This window comes from Hyla sarda, chromosome 9 (assembly GCF_029499605.1).
Source record: "Hyla sarda isolate aHylSar1 chromosome 9, aHylSar1.hap1, whole genome shotgun sequence".
Lineage (NCBI taxonomy): Eukaryota > Metazoa > Chordata > Amphibia > Anura > Hylidae > Hyla > Hyla sarda.
This window is the reverse complement of record NC_079197.1, coordinates 10784621-10804366: the sequence shown is the minus strand read 5'-3', so window position 1 is coordinate 10804366 and position 19746 is coordinate 10784621. Positions and strand designations below refer to the sequence as shown.

The following is a 19746-nucleotide window of genomic DNA, read 5'->3' as shown; positions in this document are numbered from 1 at the left end:
TATCCCATAGGGACCTATAACACTGCACACACTGATCTTTATCATTGATCATTGTTATCCCATAGGGACCTATAACACTGCACACACTGATCATTGTTATCCCATAGGGACCTATAACACTGCACACACTGATCATTGTTATCCCATAGGGACCTATAACACTGCACACACTGATCATTGTTATCCCATAGGGACCTATAACACTGCACACACTGATCTTTATCATTGATCATTGTTATCCCATAGGGACCTATAACACTGCACACACTGATCATTGTTATCCCATAGGGACCTATAACACTGCACACACTGATCATTGTTATCCCATAGGGACCTATAACACTGCACACACTGATCATTGTTATCCCATAGGGACCTATAACACGGCACACACTGATCTTTTACATTGATCATTGGTTTCTCATAGGAAACCATTGGTCAATGATTCTGCCGCTTGACTGCTCATGCCTGGATCTCGGGTACTGAGCAGTCATTCGGCAATCGGGCAGCATGGAGGCAGGTAGGGACCCTCTGGCTGTTCGGGATGCCGCAATTTAATCGCGGTGATCCCGAACAGCTCCCTGAGCTAACCGGCATTAATTTACTTTCACTTTTGACGCGGCGTTCAACTTTGACCGCTGCGTCTAAAGGGTTATTAGCGCACGGCACCGCGATCAGTGCTGCGCGCTATTAGCCATGGGTCCCGTTGCCGTGGCCTCGTGTTAGAGAATGGGAGCCGACCCATGACCTACATGTAGGTCATGGGTTGGGAAAGGGTTAACTACCAGTGTTTTCCCAAACAGGATGCCTGCAGCTGTTGCAAAACTACAACTCCCAGCATGCCCGGACAGCCGTTGGCTGTCCGGGCATGCTGGGAGTTGTAGTTTTGCAACAGCTGGATGCATCCTGATTGGGAAAACGCGGACTTGGCACAGTACTACCCGCATTGTCTTGGCTCTAAGGCAGCAGGACTTGGAACGGCTACAGGACGATGCAGCTCCTGCAGAGAAGACTCATCTTGCCGCCGTCTGTACCGCCATCTGCTCCGTGTTACCGGACACATTCAGTCCTTCTATCCGGAGCGTCTCTTGTTCTGGTACAGTGTGTGCGCTTCCTGCTCGGCCGCCTCTTTCTCCTTCGTGCAGGGTCAGGAGCGGCTGTTACCGCTGCAGTTTTGGTGCCATAGTTGCCCAGGCTTTAAAAAAGATCACGGCGCTGCTGCATCCTATAAGGCTGGGTTCACACCACGTCTTTCAAATACGGTAACCGTATACGGTTTTCCGCAAAAAAAAAACGTATACAACCGTATCCGAAACCGAATGCATTGTAAACCGTATTCCAAATGTTGTGTACGGTTGCATCCGTTTTGCCTCGGATACGGTTTTGCCGATTTTTTTTTCAACCGTAGGCAAAAACGCTGTCGACCACGTTTTTGCCTCCGATTGGAAAACCTTATGCGAACCGTATGCGGTTCTTTTAACATTGTTGTCTATGAGAACCGTACACAGAATTTCAGAATATGGTTGCACACGGTTTTTCTAATCCGTTTTTTGGAGTTGACACATGCGCAGATGTGAATTTCAATAGAACAATAGTAACTTTATTAAATTGCTGGAAAACTAAAACAAAATAGCAAAACCGTTGGGGAAAAACTGATTCAAACGGATAGAACCGTACGGGGAAAAACCGTATACGTTTTAATTTGGAGTCATACGGTTGCATACGGTTTTGCCATACGTTTTTTTAGCGGAAAACCGTATACGGTAACCGTATTTGAAAAACGTGGTGTGAACCCAGCCTTACACCGACTTCATTGTATCAGAAAGCAAGTAGCTAGAAAGTCTTCTCATACAGTGCCGACGGTATAAAGTGGGGATCACCCTGAATGGAAGACAAGTGCACGTGAGAAATCACTCTGGGGGACTTGGATATTCCAGCTTTGTTCTGATACTGTTGCAGGGCATTATGGGGCTTGTAGTTCCAATAAGGAACCATATGAACATGGATGAGACAATATGTTGGAGGGTCACAGATGCACATAAGGTGCACAGAAGGGGCGACTCGGCGGCAATGTGCAGACTCCAGCCCATTGCAGGAAGAGACAGTAGATCTGCTGCTCACTCATTCTGACATCCACTGCTCGCGTATCTGAGGTAAGCTCTGAGCTCACCATCCATCCATTCACTCCCTCCTTGAGTCTGCTGTGCTGGGTCTCTTCATCCAATCACTACAGGCTGCTCTGTAACCCCCTCCTCTCAATCTGATAGGACAGGAGTGAGCACAGAGGAGTAAATCTCTCCCTCACTTCCTGCACTTTGTCCTGGCTGAAGCACATGTATGGACAAAGATGATGCTGCAGCTGGACAGGAGTTTGTTCTGGGTGTAATGGGGACCCCTAGTGTTTTTATTTATTATAATTTTTTTTTTTTTTAAGACTTCATTTCTTTAATAAGAAAATACAAATTTTCTTATGAAGTAGATTAGAAGGGTTAATGTTTTGCCAAGATGTACAACATATAAAGAGTTTTTCATTTTTGACGGTGCCAGTTTAAAGGGGTATTCCAGCCAAAGATATCTAATCCCTTATCCACAGGATAGGTGATAAAGTTGTCTGTCCGTGCAGCGCTCTTATTCTGTCGCGTCTCCAGTCCCGGAAACAGAGTTTCCGAAACTACAGCGGCCCCACATAGGATGCGAATGCTGCACGGAGATTGCCGGGGGGGGGGGGGGGGGAATAGTAATCCATCCCAATGTTTAGTGAATTGTTGGGTATATTGTCGGCCATGTTTTTGAAGCCACATCTCAAATTGTATGTAGGACTTTATGACATTCTCCTTACAATGGCACCTTCTACAAATGCCACCTTGTACACTTTTACTGGTGCGAGGTGCATTAAAGGGGTATTCCAGGAAAAAACTTTTTTTTTTAATATATCAACTGGCTCCAGAAAGTTAAACAGATTTGTAAATTACTTCTATTAAAAAATCTTAATCCTTTCAGTACTTATGAGCTTCTGAAGTTAAGGTTGTTCTCTTCTGTCTAAGTGCTCTCTGATGACACGTGTCTCGGGAACCTCCCAGTTTAGAAGAGGTTTGCTATGGGGATTTGCTTCTAAACTGGGCGGTTCCCGAGACACGAGTCATCAGAGAGGACTTAGACAGAAAAGAACAACCTTAACTTCAGAAGCTCATAAGTACTGAAAGGATTAAGATTTTTTTTTATAGAAGTAATTTGCAAATCTGTTTAACTTTCTGGAGCTAGTTGATGTATAAAAAAAAGTTTTTTCCTGGAATACCCCTTTAATGCTGGAGAGGGGATGGTAGTCAACTAACATGATGGGGGAGATTTATGAATTTTTATTTTTTTATTGGTCGAATTTATTATTAAATTATTATTTATTATTATTATTATTATATATTTTATTACTTACCGTATTTTTTATTAATTATACACCTACCTAGATATATATATTGTAATTTATATCATTTAGGTTAGTCATTTTAATTTTTTTTCACTTACAATATAGTGATTTCTGAAGACTTATGTAGGTCACTTTACATGTGTTGGTCATTATTTTATTATTTTGTGATTTTTAGTTTTGATGAACTTGAGCATAATTTATCACACATGGTGAAACTAGGTCATAAATGATGCGCATGTCCAGAAAAAAACAAAACTTGTAACAAGTGACCTGAAAAATGACATAAATCGCCCCCGATGTGCGTTGTCTCAATCTTTTTTTTGCTTTTTCTCCGCAGGTTGGTCCCGGCATAGTCTTCCTGTATTTCGAGCACTCCTTCCTGGGCAGAGGGATCATCCTGCACTGTGTGACCCCCGTGGAGCCTCTGCTGCAGAAAGTATCTCACAGTATCTACTACCAGAAGAGTCTCCCGGCCATCATCCCCAAGTTCATTCTGAAGGCTGAGTGCATCCAAGTAGGTGACATGGCGGGAGGGGTTAATGGCCTGCGTCATTGCTAAAGAGCAGGCAAAGTGCCCGGTGCCTGACAGTCTACATGGCTCTTGGTGAAGGTTGTACCACTCACCCAGACCAAAATCTAGAGATGAGCGAACTTACAGTAAATTCGATTCGTCACGAACTTCTCGGCTCGGCAGTTGATGACTTTTCTTGCGTAAATTAGTTCAGCTTTCAGGTGCTCCGGTGGGCTGGAAAAGGTGGATACAGTCCTAGGAGACTATTTCCTAGGACTGTATCCACCTTTTCCAGCCCACGGGAGCACCTGAAAGCTGAACTAATTTATGCAGGATAAGTCATCAACTGCCGAGCCGAGAAGTTCGTGACGAATCGAATTTACTGTAAGTTCGCTCATCTCTACCAAAATCAGTTTCCTGACCAGACTGCCTTCAGCTGTTGCAAAACTACAACTCCCAGCATGCCCAGACAGCCGTTGGCTGTCTGGGCATGCTGGGAGTTGTAGTTTGGCAACAGCTGAAGGCACCCTATTGGGGAAACTCTGTCCTTCCTAAGTCCGTACCATGCCTATAACCGCATTTGTCTCCGTTTTTCAGTTTGAGCGTGACGTGATGATCTGGAACAACAAGAAGTACATTTCCAAGCCGCTTCTGGTAAAGGAGGACTCCGCCATCGGGAAACATCGCCGCTGGTATTCCCAGTTCTACAGCAACAACAGCCCCAAACTTACTTTCCAAGAGGATGGCCTGGAATGGTGAAGAGGATTGTACTAAAACCCCCCAAAAAATTCCTTACCGTCCTTTTTAGCGTCTTATCAAATATTTATTGACTTGATAAAAGACTGATACATGCGATATGTAAACCACCACTAGGTGGAGCACTAGAGCCTGATGAGCGGACGCAGTATTGCAACCCTTGGTTTGCGGTCACTTTCACGGTGTTAACAAAGTGGCTGATTTGGAGTTTCTTCCGATTTCCATTTAAAGGGGTCCAGGTGTAGAAAAACGGAGCTAATTTCTTCCATAAAACAGCACCACCCTTGCCCTAAGGATGTGTGTGGTATTGCAGCTCAGTTTCAGTCAAGTAAATGGAGTCAAGTTGTAATACCACACACAACCTGAGGACAGGGGTAGCGCTTTTTTTTTTCTTTTCCTGGATAAATCCTTTTTAAAGTGCCTTGTATTATGTCAATCTATGAACACTGTGACCCATGTTTTTCCTTCATTATTACTATAATGTGCTAAAGGGGACCCTCCTCCTCCTGTACTGGGGTCTGCAATGTTTTTTTTTTTTGGTACCACCGGGTCTTAGATCATCATCAAGTCGTTGTTGCTGGATGTAAGGGTAACGGACACTACCCTGCGGCCAAAAAAAAGCTTGCTTTAGACTAAAAACTTCATGTAGAGGGTGGAACCTGTAGGCCACACCCCCGAGGAGCTGTACTAATGCAGTATGACTGTACCAATAAGCCTGTGCCTTTTTTTGCATTGGATTTTTTTTTAGTTCATTAAGGGTTAAACTGTGCCAGGAATCATGGGATATGTGCCTTGTCATATTTTTTTAATGTTTTTTTTTGTAAATATTTATATTTTTTCGTGGACATTTTGTACTGTGAGTTCTATGTATGACTATATGTATGTGGCTATATGCTGTGTATATACATATAGACTCTCTAGGCCGGAGTCAGGTGACACTTATGGGTTGGAGGGTGACGGGAGGAGGTCGGGGATGATCTGATAAGGCCGGACTCTACCTCCCAAGCTCGTGCCAGGTGTTTGCTCGGAGTCGGAGGACCTTTGTCCTGGTAGTTGTATCTCTGTGTGTACATAAATGTCGTCAGCCGGGGGTCATGTGACTGAAGACTTCCTCCTGTAACGTTCGCTACTTCTTCCTCTTTATCTTGTATCTGGCTCCGGAACACAACACCCAATAAAGATGTTTATTTTAAGCTGGTGCCTTTTTTATGTGCACATCCGGATAAAATCCTATAAACGCCGCAGCTTTGTATCTATTTTACTTTTGGGTTCACTTAATTTTTGGGAAAAGGCTGCGGCCTGCTTCTGTGTCGGGTGGTTCTCTTCTAGCGTGCCCTTATGGCTGCAGCCTACTCCTAGCTGGCGCATGTAGGCCGTGGTCTGATTCAGGTTGGGAATTATGGTGCCGAATTATGGTGGGAATTATGGTAGACTTGGATCAGTGGGCTTCTAGCTGCGGCCCTCCAGATGTTGCAAAACTACCACTCCCAGCATGCCCGGACAGCCGTTGGCTGTCCGGGCATGCTGGGAATGGTAGTTTTGCAACATCTGGAGGGCCGTAGTTTGGAGACCACTGACCTTACATGATGGCTCACTCCTACCACCACTAAAGGGGTTTAGTCCTTGTGACTCGAGATGAGCGAACTTACAGTAAATTCAATTCGTCACAAACTTCTCGGCTCCACAGTTGATGACTTATCCTGCATAAATGAGTTCAGCCTTCAGGTGCTCCGGTGGGCTGGAAAAGGTGGATACATTTCTAGGAAAGTCTCCTAGGATTGTATCCACCTTTTCCAGCCCACGGGAGCACCTGAAAGCTGAACTAATTTATGCAGGAAAAGTCATCAACTGCCGAGCCGAGAAGTTTGTGACGAATCGAATTTACTGTAAGTTCGCTCATCTCTACTTGTGACCTGACACTGTAGTTCCCTATGCTCCAAAACATGAACCCTGGATGTTGGTTTGCTGTTTTAAAGGGGTGCACTTTATTTAAAAAAAAGTCTGGTGCCAGCAAGTTAAACAGATTGTAAATTACTTCTATAAAAATTATTTTTTTTTTAAATCTTAATCCTTCCAGTACTTATCAGCTGCTGTATACTCCACAGGAAGTTCTTTTCTTTTAGAATTTCCTTTCTGTCTGACCACAGTGCTCTCTGCTGACACTTCTGTCCATTTTACGAACAGTCCAGAGCAGGAGAGGTTTGCTATGGGGATTTGCTTGTACTCTGGACAGTTACTGACATGGACAGAGGTGTCAGCAAAGAGCACTGTGGTCAGACAGAAAGCTAATTAAAAAAAGAAAAGAACTTCCTGTGAATCACACAGCAGATAAGTACTGGAAGGATTTTTTTATTTAAATAAAGTAATTTACAAATCTAACTTTTTGGCACCAGTTGATTTAAAAATATACCCTGGAGTACCCCTTTAAGTTGCTTTCACTTTCTGTTATGGAGTGAAGAGGCTTTAAAAAAAAAAAATAATAATAAAAATCTAAAGGAAAGTGTATTCCACTAATGTAATAAAACTGTGTGCAATAAAAAAAAAGTATAGGCATTAGCAGATGAAATAAAAGGGGTCCTCTGAAGGGGAATTTTTTTTTAATTTTTTTTTTCAAAATCAACTGGTGCCAGAAAATTTATACAGATTTGTAAATTACTTCTATATAAAAATGTTAACCCTTCCAGTACTTATCAGCTGCTGTATACTACAGAGGAAGTTGTGTAGTTCTTTTATCTTACCACAGTGCTCTCTGCTGCCACCTCTGTCTAATTCAGGAACTGTCCAGAGCAGGAGAGGTTTGCTATGCTACTGTTCTGAGCTATGGTGTTAATTTCTATATCTGTTATAACTTACCGGAATGATCATGTTAAACGGGATTTGCTCCTTTTCTGGACAGTTCCTGACACAGTTTTAGGTGAGAACGATCAGGTCAGGCTTGGGGAAGGTTGAAAGTTAAAAGGGGTACTCCGGTCCTGAGACATCTTATTCCAAGGATAGGGCATAAGATGTCTCACCGCGGGGTCCTGACGCTGGGGACCCCCCCCCCCCAATCTTGTATTTCCATCCGCAGTGCCAGCTCACAAACAGCCGGGTGGCGACCACGGGGCTGGAGTATCGTGACGTCACCCCCTGCCCCTCTAGACTTGCATGGCTGGGGGGGGGGGGTGACATCACGAGACTCCGGCCCCGTGGTCTCCACCCGGCTGTTTGTGAGCTGGCACTGCGGATGGAAATACAAGATTGGGGGGGGGTCCCCAGCGTCAGGACCCCGCGGTGAGACATCTTATGCCCTATCCTTGGAATAAGATGTCTCAGGACCGGAGTACCCCTTTAGGAAATGCAGCGCAAAACTTTTACCTTCCCTTGTGTCCGGGCTACTAAAACAACAAAAAACAGAAAACAACCCTTTAACTCTTCTTCCTATTGGCGTCCCGATCCTCTGGCGCTGCTCGGCTTCTTAGGCTCGGAACGTCACACAGTGTAGCGCCTGCTGTCCGGGCTCCTTACATAACAATGCGCTCAGATAAACGTTTTGTGCCGCAATTCTCTAAGTGGTTCGAGTCTACAAGCTGAGAGTTCACATAAGAAATCCTGGGAGACATCAGGGACCGGTCTTTACGTGAACGTTTTATTCACCTGGGTCAGAAGATCCATGGTTTCGGGGCTGGAACAGTTGGAAACTCCTCCACATGAAGGAACACCAAAAGGTTCTAGCATCCTCCTCAACAGGACAGAGGGTTCTAAGTCCCTAAGACCTGCAGCCCGATCCATGGTCCTAATATTGCTCTGTGGTTCAAATCAGGGTGGGAGGAGGAGTAGACTGTGCTCTAGACCCTTTAGGGTACGTTCCCACAGGGCGTATACGCAGCGTATTTGACTCTGCGCAAAATGTATGGCAGCAGCGGGAAATACGCTGCGTATCCCTTGTTCACTATACACACAGGGCTTTCCGGCGGCAGCCCTGTGTGTGTAGTGAGTTTTGGAGGCGGGACCGTGTGCCGGCGTATCTGTGACGCGCGGCTCCGCCTCCAAAACTCACTACACACATAGGGCTGCCGCCGGAAAGCCCTGTGTGTATAGTGAGCAAGGGATACGCAGCGTATTTCCCGCTGCTGCCATACATTTTGCGCTGCGTATACGCCCTGTGGGAACGCACCCTAAAAGGGGTACTGCACTGGAAAACTTTTTTTTGTAGATCAACTCACGCCAGATAGTTAAACAGATTTGTAATTTACTTCTAGTTAATCTTAACCCTTCTAGTACTTATTAGCTGCTGTATGTTCCAGAGGAAGTTTTTTTTTTTTAACCTACTTTGTCTGACCACAGTGCTCTCTGCTGACACCTCTGTCCATTTTAGGAACTGTCCAGAGTAGGAGCAAATCCTCATAGCAAACCTATCCTGCTCTGGACAGTTCCTAAAATGGACAAAGGTGTCAGCAGAGAGCACTGTGGACAGACAAAGGAAATTCAAAAAGAAAATAACTTCCTCTGTAGTATAAAGCAGCTCGTAAGTACTGAAAGAATTAAGAGGTTTTAATAGAGGTAATTTACAAATCTGTTTAACTTTCTGGCACCATTTGATTAAAAAAAAAAAAAAAAAAAAGCCACCGGAGTGCCCCTTTAACAGCAGCTCAACTAAGCTGACTGCTAGAGATGAGTATTTAGAGAGGAATTTACAGTAAATTTCATTTGTCACGAACTTCTCCGCTCGGCAGTTGATGACTTATCCTGCATAAATTAGTTCAGCTTTCAGGTGCTCCGGTGGGCTGGAAAAGGTGGATACAGTCCTAGGAGACTCTGACTGCCCCTGGGTTATCCAGGAATAGATAAACAGAGCTCGTTTATTTAAAAAAAAAATAAACCTCTGTCTCCAGGTGGTGTGTGGTTTAACAACTTGGCTCCATCCACTTCAATGGAACTGAGCTGCATAACCACACCCAATCTGGAGACAGACAGGGAATGTTTTTTTTAAAGAAATTCGCTCTTTAAAAAAATAATTCTTGGATAACCCCTTTAATATACAAAGGTGGAGATTTATCAAAACCCGTCCAGAGGAAAAGTTGCTGAGTTTGCCTTAGCAACCAATCAGATCGCTTCTTTCATTTTTAACAAGGCCTCTGTAAAGTGAAAGAAGTGATCTGATTGGTTGCTATGGGCAACTCAAATTTTTTCCTCTGGACAGATTTTGAAAAATCTCCCACAAAGTCTACAATCCTAAAAAAAAACAAAAGCATTCTTGCCCAAATTAGTTGGGTTCATTTATGGGTCGCCATCTTGATTCCTTCTTCCCCTCGGATATGGTTTCTAATACCGCCTCCATTTCTCATGATACCTCTGCCTTTACAGAGCAGGAAGGAGCAGTGTCTTATTATTACACTTACTCCTAAGTACAGCAAAAAATATCAGTGACGTAGAATGTCTGTCCCCTAATTTACGCGGCAGAGTCTCCCTGCAGAACTATGAGATGCAGCTTCAGCCTGTCTCCTTGTCATTGATTTCTCCCTTTCAGCTTTTACACATAGAAGAGAAATGTCAGGACAGGACCATGTGGAAGATATGCAAGAGATGTACATTGCAGAGTACAGTGACCCCCCCCCCCCAACCTACGATCATTTCAACATACAATCACTCTGAGGCCATCGCATGATGCTTTTGTATGTCGGGGCCATCACATAAACGGCTATCCGGCAGTGCAGACTGCTTCAGCTGCCACCGGATAGCCGTTTACGGTGCCCCGTGTGGTCCGCTGACGATCACTTACCTGTCCTCAGGGCTCCGGCGCGTCCTCTTCGGGATCCCCTGCATCGTCTGCATCACGTCGCCGTGCATGCCGTCCCGTCATCCAATAGGAGCGGCGTGCGTAGGGACGTGATGGCGGCAACGGAGCACGAAGATGCCGGGGAAGCAGAGGCCTTGCCGGAGCGTCGGGGACATCCAGGACAGCGGTGACACGAGAGTACAACTTCCTCTACCAGTGGTCTTCAACCTGCGGACCTCCAGATGTTGCAAAACTACAACTCCCAGCATGCCCGGACAGCCGTTGGCTGTCCGGGCATGCTGGGAGTTGTAGTTTTACAACATCTGGAGGTCCGCGGGTTGTAGACCACTGTCCTATACTTTACATTGCACGGATCCCTCAACATACGATGGTTTCAACAAACGATGGTCCGTTTGGAACGGATTACCATCGTATGTTGAGGGACCACTGTAGTTTTATAACACCCCCTCATCCACAATTAAGACCTCCCAAAAAAAACAAACAAAAAACGGCCACTAAACATATATATTTTTTTTTAACTCAATTTTATTGTAAAACCATAAATACATCACAGACAAAGTCATCAAGCAACTGGGTCGTCCTCACAGTTACAATATGTCTTCTGTCTTGGCATCAGAAAATATTTGTTGCATTAACAAGTAATCAGATTTCCGAGCGATCGCCGTCTGATCCCGGATCGCCATCGCCACCCCTCCCCCCCACCCCCTCTCCTCTGGCATCGGCTGGGAACCTATACAAGGAATATTTCTACTGAACCGCTGACAGCAACAAACTGGTAAAACAGCAAAACCGTTCAGTTTGTATATAGATACTTATAGAATTCTTCTTCTTTATATATATATTTATATGTATAGAACTTTGTCAAATGTCCATATATTTATAAAAAAAAAAAAAAATACACGAAAACAACCGAGGAGGCGTCACATCCAAGCGGAAACACAAAAAGCCTTAAACCGTACGGCGTCTTTGTATTTGCTTGTAAACCTGCAGAGTACGGATGTGAAGGAGCTTTAGTAAAGAACAGTGCGGCCCAAGAGAAAAGGAGGGAGGTTTTTTTTAATTAATTTATTTTTTAACAATGGATTGTGATCATCTTTAACCAGTTTATTGTTTTTTAGTCACTGCGGACAGTGCCAGATTTTCGAGATAAATAAGGAGGAAATTATAGGTCATACAATCTGAGTATCATACAACACTATATAAGAATTGCCCACAAAATCCTTTGATTTTTAAAAATGTAATAACACTTGTCCCAACATGTTTTCCCCCTAAAGATTGCAGGGTTCATCAGGGGACACGAGACAGGATAATGTGTAACCTAGAGCAATAGATATCATGGAATAGTAGGATGATAAAAATATAAAGATCCAATATTGCAATCTTGTTTTGTACGGGTACACAATATCCCGTCTCGTGTCCCCTGATGAACCCCGCCAACTTTAGACGGGGAAACATGTTGGGACAGAAATTACTTTTTAGGGCCACAATTTGGGGGGCAATCCTTAAATATTGGTGTATGATACTCCGAGCTTTGAAGACAATCAGGATCTACGATTATTAATTGTAGCTCTATTCATTTTTTTTTTTTTTTTTAATATTTTTGGTTGATCTATTATCTATCAGTGTTTCCCAACCAGTGTGCTTCCACCTGTTGCAAGACTACAACTCCCAGCATGCCTGGGAATTGTAGTTTTGCAACAGCTGCAGGCACACTAGTTGAATTAAAGGCTATGAATTAAAGGTTAATTAAAAGGTTTTACATTTTTTTATGGAGTTCTCTTAGTCCTGTGAGAGGGTCTTTAATTGCATAAAGTGCATATATATATATATATGTATGTATACATTTTTTTAACTATATCAAAAAAAATGTAATTCCTCCCTAATGCTTACCTCATGGCGGCACATATTAAAAAAACTAAAAAGAAAAAATTTGAATAAAAAAAAAAATCCTCTTAAAAAAAAATCTAAGAAAACATACTAGAAGCCTACACCTTGAGTAGTGCAGTATTGCTTGTGTGTGCACCAAAAAAATTAAAATTAAAAAAAAATTAAAAAAATTAAAATCTCATTAGTAAAACCGAAGTGATCTGACTGGAATACAGTCCCCGGAGCCAACGTACGGTATGTCGTGACCATCGGCCACGCTCAGGGCAAACGTCATCTGTAGAAAAATACTGTGTTACTAAAAAAGTATAAATGAACACACACTACCGGGTATTAGGAAATATTAAACACCAAACGGAAAATGACTAAGAAAAATATCGGTTAATACCTGTAGAAAACCCGAAAAGCCTAAAAAATTCTATTGTGTGGTTCTTGGTTTGTGTCTGGACTCTTGGCGAGCCGCGGAGTGAACAGGTGGTATTGCCATTAACTTTCTATTTTTATTTATTTATTTATTTTTTAACAACTTTTATTTTTTTTCATTTTCTTCTTCTTCTTCCTCACTTCGTCCTTGAGAAATTCCTTCACATTAATATTAATTTTATTTTATTTTTTTTTTACATTTGGATAAAATTTACAAGACAAAAGTAAAAAAATAAATTTTTTTTCTCTTTTTTTTTTTTAATGTTTCGTCTTCGTCACACGCACCTTTCTCCATAATGAACTCCCCCCCCCCCCCCCAAATCTTACTTTAATCTTAACACAGTGCAAAGTCAACACATCGCCCCTGGGGAAATTGCTCAAGACGAGAAAAAAAAATAACAATTTCAGCCAGTACTCATACGCGTTTCGCCGTACAGTTATCATCATGAATAAAGACTATATACAGAGTCATGGAAAAATGTTTCATTTTGTGTATATATATATATATATATATATATATATATATATATACATACATACATACGCACACACACGCGCGCGCATTCACACACACCAGATGGGAGGTAAGGATTATTCTAGCAAGCAAAAGGAGATTTCAAAAATTTTAAATTAATTTCAGAAAATTTGGTTGCAAACATAATAAAATAAAATTCAAAAAACACACTGTAGCTATATAAAAAAAATTATATATATATAAAAGGGGGGATGGGTCAGTGTATTGTCATGAGATAGACACGTTAGTCTGCACCCTGGTTATCTGAAAGCGTAGAAAATTTGGTTAATTTTCAAGTTAAAGCTCACCAGTAGATTCACATGAAATTTGAAGAATTTTTTTGGCCTCCCCTTTTTACAGGTCACCTCAGTCCAGTGCTGTCACGTATCAGCTGCCTCACCCAGAGAGAAGGCGGCCGCCATGCGGGATGTCCGTCCGTATCTCAGTAAGACTGAGGGGGTAGTGGCCAGCGTTCGGAACATATAGTTCTGAACACTGTGGGGGTCGGCCACGCCCCCTCAATGCAAGTCTATGGGAGGGGGCGTGGCGGCCGCCACGCCCCCTCCCATAGACTTGCATTGAGGGGGCATGGCCGACCCCCGCAGTGTGCACAAAGCATTCGGAACGAAATTTTCTGAACGCTGGCCAGTGGAGTACCCCTTTAAGGAGACCCCCAAAATGATGTATGGAGTCCTATATTCACTGCGATGCTCCATGGGAAAAGAAATACCTCTACTCTAGAAGGAAAAGATCTTGCTCTACACTGCCACCTATTGGAGGTAGCATCCCTTAAAGTAAATTTGTGACCCCAAGGCCACCGTTCACACTAAGCTTTTTCCAAGTGGAATTTTCCCCCCGAAATTAGGGTACAGCAGCCTCTCATTGTTTTCAATAGGATTCTCCGGCACCATTCTGATTACGGAATCGCCCGTCGTATTTTTTCGGTAGAAACGCCTCTGAAATGCATTGAGTCGTTGCATTTACGAGTGGTCCTAGTGCCGGCTGAGCCCTTAAAGGGGTACGCCGGTGGAAAACAATTTTTTTCAAATCAACTGATGCCAGAAAGTTATAAAGGTTTGTAAATTACTTCTATATAAAAATCTTAATCCTTCCAGTACTTATCAGCTGCTGTATGCTCCACATGAAGTTGTGTAGTTCTTTCCAGTCTGACCATAGTGCTCCCTGCTGACACATCTGTCCATGTTAGGAACTGTCCAGAGCAGGAGAGGTTTGCTATGGGGATTTGTCCCTGCTCTGGACAGTTCCTGACAAGGACAGAGGTGTCAGCAGAGAGCACTGTGGTCAGACTGGGAAAAACTACACAACTTCCTGTGGAGCATACAGCAGCTGATAAGTACTGGAAGGATTAAGATTTGTAAATAGAAGTGATTTACAAATCTGTTTTAACTTTCTGGCACCAGTTGATTTTGAAAAATAAAATAAAATGTTTTCCACAGGAGTTCCCCTTTAAATGCAAGATCCAAGTTTCAGGCCCACACGATCTTCAGGTCCAGCGTTGCGATCATACGACGCTAAACTAAGGCTAGGGTCACATTGCCGTTTACAACCAACCCGTACAGGGTCCGTTTGGCTTTTTTTTTTCTTTTTTCCTTGAGCCGAATGGACCCTGAAACGGGTCGGATGTAAACGGCTCCTGCCAGGTCCCGACGGACCCCATTCACTTGCATGGGGGTCTATCGGTGATCCGGTAATTTTACAGGAATTTAGCGGAGAACAAAAAATACTGCTTGCACAATTTTTTTTCTCCACTTAACAGAACTGCCGACGGAGCAGAACACAGAACCTGACGTCAGTGTGAACGATACCAAAGTCAAGTGCACAAGTCTCGCTTATCTGAAAAGCCCCGAGCATGGAACATCACTGAATGTGGTACGGTTGTCTTGGCAACTGTACCCCCTGTGTCTCCCCGTGCTTTAGCTGAAGACTCGAAAGACTACTGACAAGGGGCAAAAACTCTGAAACAAACAGACGTCTTCTTTCTGGGAGAGAATTGGGATTGACATATAATCCCCAGTCATGTTCCAAGGCTCTTTAAGAGTCAAACACGTTTCTCAAAGGGAATACTACCCTCCAAGACCTCCATTCCTTCTGGGGGAAGGTTATTTTTCCAACTCATCTCAGTAGGAACAAGTAACGTGACTTATCGGTGCTGATGACATCACTGGGGTTCTGGTGACATCATCATTTTCCAATGATTTAGCACGGACCACAGAATGGCTGCTTGTGTGTGAGGCAAATCTATATTTACTATAAGGCTTCTATGGGATTAAAACTATTAGGAAAAACAGAGGAGACAATCACCTACTGAATACGAGATACATACAAGTCAGTGTTATATATATATTTTATTATTATATATATATTGCAATTGTTTTGTGCCTTTACTTTTTTGTTTTTAGTGCCATTAGGTAACTTAAAGGAGAACTCCAGCAAATATTTTACTTATCCCCTATCCACAGGAGTAGCTGATGGTGGGGGGGTCCGACCACTGGGACTTCCCCACGATTTAAAGGGGTTATCCAGGAAAAAGCTTTATATATATATCAACTGGCTCCAGAAAGTTAAAAAGATTTGTAAATTACTTCTATTAAAAAATCTTAATCCTTTCAGTACTTATGAGCTGCTGAAGTTGAGTTGTTCTTTTCTGTCTAAGTGCTCTCTGATGACACCTGTCTCGGGAACCGCCCAGTTTAGAAGCAAATCCCCATAGCAAACCTCTTCTACTCTGTGCAGTTCCCGAGACAGACAGAGATGTCAGCAGAGAGCACTGTTGCCAGACAGAAAACAACTCAACTTCAGCAGCTGATAATTATTGAAAGGATTAAGATTTTTTTTTATAGAAGTCATTTACAAATCTGTTTAACTTTCTGGAGCCAGTTGATATACATTTTTTTTTTCCTGGAATACCCCTTTAAGGGACGGGTCCCTGGCTCTCAGTGAGGAGCATGTCTCATCTACGTGCACGTGCGCCATTCATTTCTATAGGAGCGCCAATGATACCCGAGAGCTGTACTTGGGTCTTTTTGGCGCTCCCATAGAAATTAACGTAGCGATTGCCGAGAACCGGGTCCTGATCCGAAGATTGCGGGGGTCCCAGCAATCGGACCCCCGCAATCAGCCACAAGTTAGTTTTTGCTGGAGTTTTTTTTATTTTCAAACTATATTATTTTTCTCTCATAACGTACTGCCGTATTTCCATACGTTTGTGCGCCTATATATATATATATATATATACATTTCTATATATATATTTCTATAGGCCAGTACGAGGTCACATACTAATTATTCCAATGACTGCAACTCCAAAAAAAACATAAAAAAAAAAACAAAAAAAAACGCAACATGTAGCCTAGTAGTAAAATGTGAGGTAAATACCAAGTGTAATCCCAGATAAGGCTTATATAGTCAACTAATAGGAAATCAAAATCACTAGGCGAGAACCCCCGCGTCCGTCACCCCCTTCACCCCCCCCCCCCCAAAAAAAAAATTAAAAAAAAAAGAAAAATCCTATTTTTTTTCAGAATTTATTTTCTTAGAAAAAACCCAATGTACCCTTTGGTTAGGCAGAATCTGATGAAGCTTTGGTTCTATCAGGAAAGTGTTTTTTTTTCTAGGACAAAAAATAAAAAACTAAATAATAAATAAAAAAATTATAATTAAAATAAATAAAATAAAATGTAAAAAAAATTATTTTAATAAAAAATTAGGAAAATTGAAATGTTTTCACATGCCTAATGGTCTGGTACATGACATAGCTGTTTCAGAACAGTATTTCCCAACCAGGGCGCCTCCAGCTGTTGCAAAACTACAACTCCCAGCATGCCCGGACAGCCGTTGGCTGTCCGGGCATGCTGGGAGTTGTAGTTTTGCAACAGCTGGAGGCGCCCTGGTTGGGAAACACCGTTCTAGAAGAAGCCCTATATCTATAGTGAAGCCCCCTGTAGCATGTCTATATGTGTCCCCATGAAAACACTAACATGCCTGTGTGGCTCATTGTTATCATAGGGACGTCTAGCAACCAATCAAAACCTTTTTATAAGATCACCTGACGATACTTTGATTCTGATTGGCTGCGATGAAGCGTAAAGTTCCTATGATCCTGGTGTGCCTGGCAGGAAGTGTTATCATGGGGACGCTTTCTTATTAAAACTGTTATTAAAAGGGGTACTCCGGTGAAAAAACTTTATTTATTTATTTATTTATTTATTTTTAAATCAACTGGTGCCAGAAAGTTAAACAGATTTGTAAATTACTTCTATTAAAACATCTTAATCCTTCCTGTACTTATTAGCTGCTGAATACTACAGTGGAAATTCTTTTCCGTTTGAAACACAGAGCTCTCTGCTGACATCATGAGCACAGTGCTCTCTGCTGACATCATGAGCACAGTGCTATCTGCTGACATCTCTGTCCATTTAAAACCTTATATATATATATATATATATATATATATATATATCTCAACTGGCTCCAGAAAGTTAAACAGATTTGTAAATTACTTCTATTTAAAAAAATCTTCATCCTTTCAGTACTTATGAGCTTCCGAAGTTGAGTTGTTCTTTTCTGTTGAGTTATTGTGTCATTTTATGTCTGATACTTGTCTTTGTTTGTACCCCATAATTGTAAGCGCTGCGGAATCTGTAGGCGCTATATAAATAAATAAATCAATAAATAAAATAAATAAATACATTTTAGGAACTCTCCAGAGTAAAAGGAAATCCCCATAGAAAACATATGCTGCTCTGGACAGTTCCTAAAATGGACAGAGATGTCAGCAGAGAGCACTGTGCTCGGGATGTCAGCAGAGAGCTCTGCTTTTCAAAAAGAAAATAATTTCCACTGTGGTATTCAGCAGCTAATAAGTACAGGAAGGATTAAGATTTTTTTAATAGAAGTCATTTACAAATCTGTTTAACTTTCTGGCACCAGTTGATTTAAAAAAAAAGTTTTTCACCGGAGTACCCCTTTAAATAAGAGATCTACCATTACACATTTGCTTTGCTGGGGTATTCCATGATGGTGGTGGTTGTTGGGGAGGAGGGGTGTCCGACCCCTGCACCACCTTCTTCACTTTAAACTTAGCACAGCGCCATCCATTTCTTAGTGGCTCTGCTTGGTATTACAGCTCACCATCACTCAAGTGACTAGGACTGAGCTGCAATACCAGGCAGAGCCACTAACAAATGTATGGCGCTGTGCTGTCAGGCTCGCTCTTGGTGTTGGGAACTGCCCTCCTACCTACACCTACCTGATACTTAAAGGGTATCCTAAATCCAAGCCAACAAGATTCTTCACCAAACCTGCGACCTGACTATTCTTTCTCTCGCTGTATATCGGAGTCATTATATTGATGATGATCGGCGCCGAGCGGTAAAAGAGAAGGGGTTATCCAGTAATAGAAAACCAGAGCTAATTTCTTCCAAAAACAGCGCCATCCCTGTGTTAGGGTGGTGTGTGGTATTACAACTTGCCTCCATTCACTTCAATGGAACTGAGGTGCAATACCACAAACAACCTGAAGACAGGGTGGCGCTGTTTTTTTTTTTTTTTTTGGAAGAAATTAGCTCTGGTTTATATTCCTTGACAACCCCTTAAATAAACTTTTTTTTTGTTAGGTGCAAATAGTTATTCTAAGCCCCTAACTCGCCCACAAGGAGGAAAAACAAAAAAAAATTAAAAAATCGACCTTCTGCACCATATATTGACCCGTCCATGAGCCATGATATGTAGGAATCAGCCCAGACACAATGCAGGACCCTCGTAGTGTAGTGCTGCCCCCTACTGTATTACACGGCATGGACAGGCTATCAGACAGTGGGGGGGGGGGGGGGGGGGTAACTGGAAGAAAAAGAGGTGATAGGTGGGCGACTAGAGGTAGTGTAGGGTCTGCAGTACTATTTCGGGTGGGATGTGCTATTACAGTGGGGTTAGCAGGGGGCAGAAGTAACGAATACGGAATTAAATGGGTTAACAAACATTACGAGGAGAAAAACATGGCTGCTTTGTTCTGAAAACAGCACCACCCCTGTCCTCAGGTTCTGTGCGGTACTGCAGCCCATTCACTTTAGCTGCATTGCCTGGCACAGCCAGTGGACATGGGGTGGCACTGTTTTCGGGTGAAAGCAGTCGTGTTTTATTAAAGGGGTTATCCAGGAAAAAACTTTTATATATATTTTTATATATATAGAAAGTTAAACAGATTTGTAAATTACTTCTATTTAAAAAAAAATCTTCATCCTTTCAGTACTTATGAGCTTCTGAAGTTGAGTTGTTCTTTTCTGTCTAAGTGCTCTCTGAAGACACCTGTCTGGGGAACTGTCCAGAGTAGAAGCAAAACCACTATAGAAAACCTCTTCTACTCTGTGCAGTTCCCGAGACAAGCAGAGATGTCAGCAGAGAGCACTGTTGCCAGACAGAAATCAGCTCAACTCAACTTC

General features: G+C 42.5%; 1 protein-coding gene across 1 annotated transcript in view; it reads left to right on the top strand.

Moving 5' to 3' along the window:
• LOC130291191 (cholesterol 7-desaturase nvd-like) overlaps window positions 1–5873 on the top strand; it is a 25678-nt gene extending 19805 nt beyond the window's left edge. Inside the window, exons 6-7 of the mRNA XM_056539718.1 lie at window positions 3759–3935; window positions 4530–5873. Coding sequence (XP_056395693.1) covers window positions 3759–3935; window positions 4530–4691 — 339 coding nt within the window. The 3' untranslated portion in view covers window positions 4692–5873. The remainder of the gene's footprint in view (window positions 1–3758; window positions 3936–4529) is intronic.
• The last annotated feature ends 13873 nt before the right edge of the window (window positions 5874–19746 follow it).